General features: G+C 54.0%; 1 protein-coding gene across 1 annotated transcript in view; it reads left to right on the top strand.

Moving 5' to 3' along the window:
• The first annotated feature begins 353 nt into the window (after positions 1-353).
• PDLIM1 (PDZ and LIM domain 1) overlaps positions 354-8,901 on the top strand; it is a 73,653-nt gene continuing 65,105 nt past the window's right edge. Inside the window, exon 1 of the mRNA XM_006263962.4 lies at positions 354-491. Coding sequence (XP_006264024.1) covers positions 396-491 — 96 coding nt within the window. The 5' untranslated portion in view covers positions 354-395. The remainder of the gene's footprint in view (positions 492-8,901) is intronic.

Below are 8,901 nucleotides of genomic sequence, written 5' to 3'. Positions count from 1 at the left end.
CTGGTCTGCCCCGTCTCCGGGCAGTGCCCAGGGGGTCCGGGTCGCGGCGCAGGGCGGTGAGGCAGGCCAGGGCGCTGTGCTCGCTCCCGGCCCCGGCTCCTCTTCGCTTGTCCCCGGGACCCGCCCGGCACCGCCGGCCAGCGCGCCCCATGCTTCAGTGCGCCCCGGGGCCGGGGCCGGGGCCGGGGCCGGGGCGGCTGGTGCCCGGCGCCCCCCACTCGCGCGGCGGGTCCTGCGCGCCCCTGGCCCGGGGCAGGGCGCCGGAGCCCTCCGCGGGCCAGGGCGGGGCCGGGGGCCGGGCCACACCGCAGCCCCCGCCCCGGGGCGGTGCAGCCGCCGGCCGGTCCCCGCAGCCTGGGTGCCGGCCCGGCCAGTCCCGTCCCGCAGCCGCAGCCATGAGCACGCACCGCGTCTCCCTGCAGGGCCCGGGGCCGTGGGGCTTCCGCCTGGTGGGGGGCAAGGACTTCGAGCAGCCGCTCACCGTGTCCCGGGTAGGGGCCGCGAGGGCCGGGCAGGGCAGGGCAGGGGAGGGGAGCCCCGCGCCACCTGCCGCAGCTCAGCCCCTCGCTCGGGCTCGGCTCGGGGCGCCGGGTGCGTGCGTGCGTCTGTGCGAAAGCCCTGTGCATGTGCGAGCCGGGTGCGTGTGAGTCTGTGTGCGTGTGCCAGCCGTGTGTGTTTGCATGTGTTCACGCAAGCTCTGCGTGTCTGTGAGTGTGGGCCGTGTGTGTGTGTGTAAAGGAGCGCACTTATACATGGCATCTGCTGTGATGGCCTTCCGTGTTCCTGGCACTGGATCACTTCCCATCCTGAACAAGGTTTGCAGCTCTGAAGAGTTCATCACCTGAAAGAGATTTAATAGAGAAGTGAAGTTATAATGCCCTAGGGTGAGTAAGTCCCAGGAGGGATGTGAACTGATTAAATGTGTGTAGTCACCTATGTTTCAGTGACTTGAATTGCAATACACGCCCCCCCCAAATATTGTAAAATACCTTATTTTAGTAGAAGTGGGGCTTTGGGGCTGTGCTGGTGAGGATAGATGCGTGGCCAGTAGTTTTTGGGAGGTTTTAAAACCTTTGTGTTGTTTTAAGAGACCAAAGGTACATCCAGGGTGACGTAATGCTGAAAGAGACAGGGTCAGAGGTGTGGGCAGGGATTGTGTGATGTAAAACCTTGAAAATGTGGCTCAGTGCCCTGGTTGAACACCTGCCACTAGGCAAAAGCACCTTTTGTTTTATCCTGTTTTTGAAACAATTTATTTTAAAGTAGTGCTAATTTAAATGGTTAATCTATTGTAATTAAGATAGCATTGACATAAGGACTTCCCCCCCTCCCCCCCCCCCCCCACACACACACTCTGTAAATACTTACCAGATTTGGAAATGCTATATTACAGGGCTTCCTCACTGGACTTGCAGAAAGGAGAGAAAAACAATTCTTAAGGAAGAATAATTAGCCTCTATTTATCTTAATGACTAGCTGAATCAGAGGCTAGGATGATGGTTTAATTAGCAACTTTCAGGGCTTGGAAAATTCACCTAAATTTGAAGTCTAAGCCTTCTAGCCAGAAACTGATGCTGTGGCAGATGGTTGGGGAAAGAGGTGATTCTAGATTTCAAGACTATTGGCAGCATTACACAGTACAGTGGGAAAATGTCAAGCCTGGCCTACATTCATGCAGCCACTAAGAGAGCTGCACAGGTGGTTGTGTGAAAGTAGGAGGGTTCCCAAAGGAAGTTCAGCATAGAGACAGCTATAGGACTCTGTATATAGGATCATCTGTTGTCTTTATAACTGTAGAGTCTGAGAGCTGCACATACACGTTGATGACCTGAGGTACAACTCCCTGTGAGATAGGAAGTGTCTTCTTTTTGGAGGTGGGGAAACTGAGGTACAAAGAGAGCTCAGCCAGGCACTTTCATCCAGCCCATGGCACCCCCTAGTGAATTGCACCCCACCTAGCCCCTCTGCCCATGAAGGTGGGAGCCCATGTGTACATACACCTCCAAACATATCCTATTGCACCTCACTCTCACCTTCATGGGTGGAAGGGCCCAGCCAGCATGCAGCTTCTGGGCAGAGCTAGTGGGTGCCAGCCTGTCCCGCAGCTGCAGCCGCAGCCATGAGCGCACACTGCGTCACCCTGCAGGGCCCGGGGCTGTGGGGCTTCCACCTGGCAGGGGGCAAGGACGTCGAGCATCTGCTTACCGTGTCCCGGGTAGGGACCGCGAGGGCCGGGGCAGGGCGGGGAGGGGAGTCCCCTGCCACCTGCTGCAGCTCAGCCCCTCACTTGGGCTCGGCTTGGCTGGGGGTCTGCTCTGCTTCCCTTGCCTCCTGGTTGCTTCAGACAGCAGGTAGGGAAGTGGCAGGGGTGGGGGCTGAGCTGCAGCTGGGCAGGAGCACGGAACCTGGGGCTGGAGATGGCAGCAGCATGGAACCTATGCCCAGGGGGGCAGCAGCAGCTTGGGTGAGCAGTGTGGGGGTGAGGGAGGGCTGGGGGGTGTGGGGATCCCCCCCACATTTCCCCCAGAAGATGGTGGCAGTGGCAACAGCAGCAGCAGCATGTAAGGGTGCTTGTGCCTGGTGTTGGTGCTAGTGCCCAGCGGGGCACAGCTCTGGCCAGCACTGCACGTTGCAGTAAGGGGTGCAGCCTCTGCCGGGCAGTCTCTATTGCTGGTATTCCCCACCACGCGTGAACAGCCCCCACACTCGCATGGCACTGGAGGCAAGCCCCATGCACTGAAGCTGGCTGCTTTTCCTGCCACCCAAGGGAAGGCACCTGGGGCATCCCTCCTGTAATGCTCAGCCCCGGCAGGGAAGGCAGCCAGCTCCAACACATGAGGCTTCCCTCCCATGCTGTGTGAGTACAGTGGCTGTGCGTGCATGGTGGGTAGCACTGACAATAGAGACTGCCCAGCAGAGGCTGCACCCCTTGCTGTGATGTGCAGTGCTGGCTAGACTGCGCCCCGCTGGGCACCAGCGCCTGCACCTGGCATGAGCACCCTGAGTGCTTCCACCCACTGCTGCTGCGCCATGGGGAGAGTGCAGAGGGGAGTCCCCATACCCCCCACCCTCACATCCCACAAACACCACATACCCACACCCTTCCCCCATAACCCCCCATATATACATAACTGCCCAACATACCCTATGCCCCAACACACACAGCCACATCTCCTCATAACCCCCCACACCTTTCTACCCTGCTATATACACACACACACACATCCACACCCCACCACACACACACACAACCCCACAATATACAAGACTAAGAATTTATTTTTAAGTTATTATGTAATCACCTTTACATACAGTATACGAACACAAATCATGACAAAAATATTTTTTGTAATAAAATTAAAATATGTTATAGTAGGTGTTTTGACTTTTAGTGTATGAAATTGGTTTTTTTTCTGGTTCTAAGATGGCAACTCCCCTCCCAAAAGGAGTATTTCCAGGGTGAAGGGTGGGGGGACTTCTGGTGGCAAAGGTCAGGGGTTAGGGATGGGACTTCCAGTCCAAAGATGATAACCAGGGGCGGGGCAACTGTCAAGGGGTGGGGCTATCCATATGGCCCTTGACAGCTCAGCAAAACTCGTTAAGCAGCCCTCCACCTGAAATAATTACCTGCCCCTGTCTCAGACCCTACAGTTATAAAGACAACAGATGATCCTATATACAGCATCTACAATCTATAGCTATAGTCCTGGCCTCAGCATTGCATTGGAAGCCTGTAGCAGAGCCAGGAACTGAATCCAGATCCCTCCATTGAGAACCTTCAGTTCTTTTCATCTCTCTCCCTGCTCACTGTGGGATGTTTCAGTCAAGTGTTTAACAAGGATTTCATTACCCACAAAGTAATAGCTGTAGAAGTCAAGTTTGTGTGATGGCCTCTCAGGTGGCTGGATTGCTGCTGAGCTAAAAACTATTTTCAATAATGGAGATCAATTTAATGTTACTCTTAATTGAAAAATCTGACTGGCTGATAGAAATCATAACTGACTCTGGCCTGTGACTACATTGTGCCAATATTTTAGCTTTCATGTGCCAATTCCTTTTTAAGGCCAGTAATAAAACCCTCCTAAGAGATCAAGAGAATTGATTTTTGTGAAGGCTACTATATATGCTTGGTTTTACAGGCTATTCTTAGAGGATTTTTTGAGTAACTCCCTTACATTAATGTGATGTTTAATTCTCATATTTTGCTTTCATTGTTAGCTAAAACCCTCCGCTTGTGTTTACAGATGCTTTTGTAAACTTCTGTTGGCTGCCTTTCCACGTCTCCATCAGGAAAAGAAAGAAAGCAAGCTAGGAAGTAGGTTAGAGGGCAGTTACAAGGGGAGATGTTGCAACAAAATAATTTCATTTGTTGTCCCCAAATGGGTAAAGTGAAGTCTGGAGTATTTTGCAAGGTGCTGAGTTGTTCTCATTAGTATTACCCACTGGATTCATACATCTGGCATTGTGCGTATTGTTTGTCTATGACAGGGGAAGCCAAGTTCTGGCATGGGCAGCCTCTGTGTGTGACATGAAGCTGTAAGTGGAGGGAGAAAATCTTATTGGGGGGGCTGAGTAAAACTTAAACTTTAAAGACACACACACACACACACACACACACACACACACACACACACTGCCCAGCAGGTAAGTGTGTAGGGGGGAATGGGCACAGGGGAGGGAAGGGGCATGGGGGCAGATTGAGGCCCCCATGGTGAGGGAGTAGGGCAGGTGCAGGGGCAAGGGCAGGGGCTGGGTTGAATGGGGCCCTGGGGTGGGTCATGGGAGAGTCAGAGGCCGGGCGGCTCATCCAGGAGTGCGGGGTCTCCTCCTACTGTGCACACCCCTGGGGCAGGTTGAGGGGCACATGTCCCCTGGATCTGTGTGTGGGGCAGAGGTGGGCTGCAGCTGTGGGCTGGGGCTCTGCCCTGCTTCTGGTGCCCCAGCAGCTGCTCAATGCCACATGCCTCCCGTTGCTGGGCAGGCAGGGGCCTCAGTGCACCCAGCACATGGCAGGCGTGGAGTCGCATAGCTGCTGGGGTACTGGCAGCGGGGCACGGAGCTCCAATCCACAGCAGCAGCCTGCCTCTGCCCTGTGCACAGATCTGGGGGGTGCACGTGCCCCTCATGTCTGCCCCAGAGGTGCGCACAGTGGCATGAGTCCCCTGCACCTTTGGATGAGCTGCCTGGGCTCCAACCCTCCCACGCCCCACCCTGGGGTCCCATTCACCCCAGCCCCTGCCTCTGCCCCATCCCCTTCTTCACCATGGGGGGCTTGATCTGCCCCCGCCCCCATCACTTCCCTTCCTCCCCACTTCCCCCCTACACACTTACCTGCTGTTTAGGGTTACCATATTTTCAGGATCAAAAAAGAGGACACCCGTGGGGGAGGGGGCAGGGAGCCAGCAGGGGAGACAGGGAGGGGTATATGATTGCAGGGGTGGCAGTTATATGCCTGTGCCCTGCCTCTACCCCTGCACTCCTAAGCCCCTGCCCCTCACTCCTAAGCTCCAGCCCTGCCAGTGCCCCTCACTCCCGACCCACAGCCCTGCCTCTTCCAGTGCTGCCTGTGTCCTGCACTCCAGACCTGCAGTCCCTGCCCCTCAGCCCTGTTGGTGCCCCTCACTTCTGACCCAGAGCCCCGTCTTCCCAGCCCTGCTGCCTATGCAGCTACTGCCTGTACACATGCACACACACACACATACTCACTCACTCACTCACTCTTACTTGCCAGGATCCGCATGCATCCCTCCCTCCCTGCTGCAGGCATCAGAGCCTGCACCCAGGCTGCAATGGAGGGGAGGGGTGCACACAGACACAGATGAGCAGCCAGAGCCTGCAGGCAGCCAGGAACTCAGCCTGGCCTGGCCATGTGCGGAGCAGTGCTAGGATTACCATATGTCCGAGTTTTCATGGACATGTCCTCTTTTTTGGCCCCCTGTTCTTGTATCCAGGTGGGTTTTTAAAATCTGAGCAAATGTCTGGTTTTTGCTTTGCCTCTGCTTCTCCCAGGCATGAGCAACTTGGATGCTTGGGGCTGGGAGCAGTAGGCAAGGTGACTGGCTGTTGGAGGTCACATGCTCTGTGAGGGTCATGGGTAGGGCTGGGGTAGGGCAGGGGTAGGGGTTATGGGTTGGGAGTGAGGGACACTGGCAGGGCTGGAGCTTAAGAGTGCCACCGCTGGCCCACATTTTGCGGGGCTAGGCCCCATTAGCCCTGGCCTTTCACCGCCTATGCATGCAGCAGACTGGGGAAGGGACAGACAGCACTGTGGCAGGTAAAGGAGGGAGCAGAAAACAGAGCAGCAGATTGGTTAGGGAACAGAAAGGAGAAGTGGAACAGAGTGTCTCTTGAGGAGGATGTGGGGCTAATTTGTGGCATGCCTGCCAAAAGGGTTGGCCTCTGCTGATCTATGACTTGTGTGTTTCTGTTTTATTTGTACTGTAATAACATCTAGTGCAGGGGTGGCCAAAATGACAGATCCGGCCGACAGCCAGACTCCATTTCCCACGTTGAGATTGGCCCCAGCAGCACTGACAGGGAGCACAGTTGGGCGGGGAGCTGTTTTGTGGTGGCCAGGACTGGGATCTTGTAGTGGTGACTGCATGGCCTGGAGCTGGGGCACAGCTGTGATCCACTGCCTCGTGCCCCTGTCTGGGTTGTGCAGGCATGGCTCTGTGCTCCAGCCCCGGAGCAGCACGCCATCCAGCTGGATGCCCTGCCAGTGTGCTGGGGCTGGTCTCCATGGAAACCCTGCACCCACCCCCATGTCCCCGCCCTTCTGGGGTGTCTGTGGGAACTGGCTGCAGCAATGTGGGCAGGGGTTGTTGGGAAATGGAGTCTGCCACAGGCCCGATCTGGCCCATGCGCTGGACTTTGCCAGCCCCAATCTAGTGTCATATTCCCTTTGTGCTAGGCATCAGGCAGGTAGATTTGTACCTTATAGACTAACTAAATCAGAGATGTATACTATGAACTTTTATGAGCTGCTGTACATCTCTGACTTAGCTGATCTTACAGCAGTAGCAGGCAAAAAAGATTTTTTAAGAAGAAGCACGTTTAATTTGATAGCTCTTTAAATGTATAGTTCTGCTTCTTGCTGTTGTCAGTGCTGATGGGTACATAATAACAGGGTAGCTTTTCTGCCTTCAACTTCACTAATAATTGCAGAGTTATTCATGTGAGATTGTGGCTATAAGTAAAGCTAAAGAAAAAAATACAAAAATGATTGCATGATTTATTTATTCTTGTATTTTACCCCCAAGGATTCGAGACATGCAAAGTTGGTTTTTACTTAACTTTTTTTATTTTACTTTCACTTAATATTTCAAGTACTTGCTTTCTCCCCTTGAGTTCATTAGCAATGATGATAACAAATGGTAGATTAAATGACTTTCTTAAGGATGTTTGTTGTTGAGAGCAAAAGTCTCCTGAGTCCCAGTACAGTGCCCTGAATGCACTGATAGCAGCAAATGGCATTGAGATCTTATTTTATTTTAGATGAGAGAGATGCAAAAGTCTATCATGTTTCCACTGTGCTTCTTATCGTTTACTTAGATGCTTGAAACTGCTTCGGGCTCCAGCATGCTAGGGTGTCTTCTCAGTCCAATCATAGTCTGCTCCCAGATCTCATTAAATCACTTGAGTCATTGGTATGATGTTTGGAATGGAGCAGGGAGGAGTTCTCAACACCTCTTCACGATACTTTCATGCTGAATTCAACTTCCTTTTTCAAAAATGTCTCCAAAAATATTTTAAAGTTAAGTCAATTGTTTCAAGTTCTTTTTACATAAAAAACAAACTACCTTGCATGGGCATACTAGGAAGCAAATTTAGATCAGTTTGTTCATGCAGACAGGGCTTGGCCCCATGTCTTTGTTAATCTTTTGAAGATGCTGTGCTGTGGATTGGTAGGATGCATCTTATCTCAAGTACTTTTCAGGCTTTGGACTGACACAATACAGGGTAGTGGATTTTTGGGAGTTACTCTGTGGCTGTTTCCCCCCTCCCCTCCCCCAGATAATGTCCTATGAGATTAGTGGATCTGGTGAATGGAATTAAATCAGATTTTGAATGGGAGGAGGCACTGATAAGCAGGGATCCTGGTTTTCTCTGATTAAAAATTGCAAATTCTCTGATTAAAACCCCCAAATCCGTGATAAAAATTAAAGGCCCTCTACAGCGCTGCTGGTGCCCTGCACTTCCCCCCCACAGCCTCAACAGCCCTCCTGATGCCCCTCATAACAGCCCCCCAGACCCACACATGCAGGCACAGACAGGCAGACACAGAGGCACACATAGACACTGATACCTGCCCCGTAGGTAAGTGTGTCTGGGGGGGAAAGGGAAGGTGCTGGGGGGTAGATCAAGAAGCGGGGAATGTGTTCCTGTGCCCACTCCCAGGAGCAGGGCCAGGGGGTGAGGGCAGGGGTGCCCCTCTGCAGGGGGCTTTGTGGGCAAGTGATGCAGGGCGCAGTGTGGTGGTGCCCGCCATGTGCGGGCCGCACACATGCCGCCTGGCTGGCTGCCCAGGGGAGAGGGAAGGGGAGGCTTGCATGCGGCTGGCTGCACAGCTTTATGGCCAGCTCTGCAGTGGCAGTGAGGGATGGTGGCTGGCGGGGCTGGGGGGCTTGCTCGTGGTGGCTGCTGCCACTTACCTGTGGGGCCGTGCCGGCGGAGACGGCCACTGCATACAGAACCTTCCCGCGCCGCTGTGGAGCCGTGCCCAGAGCTGTGCGGCTGGGTCAGGGCGGCAGTAGCAGTGTGGTGGTGGTTGGGTGGCATGCAGCCATCCCCCCACCACTGTCCCACCCGCACGGCGGCCATGGCCACCACCACACTGTAAAAGTCTATTTGTTGGGACATATCATCAAACACTTTGCATCCCTAAAACACTGTGCAAAC

Source organism: Alligator mississippiensis, chromosome 6 (assembly GCF_030867095.1).
Source record: "Alligator mississippiensis isolate rAllMis1 chromosome 6, rAllMis1, whole genome shotgun sequence".
Lineage (NCBI taxonomy): Eukaryota > Metazoa > Chordata > Crocodylia > Alligatoridae > Alligator > Alligator mississippiensis.
This window is presented reverse-complemented; position numbering and strand designations above follow the sequence as displayed.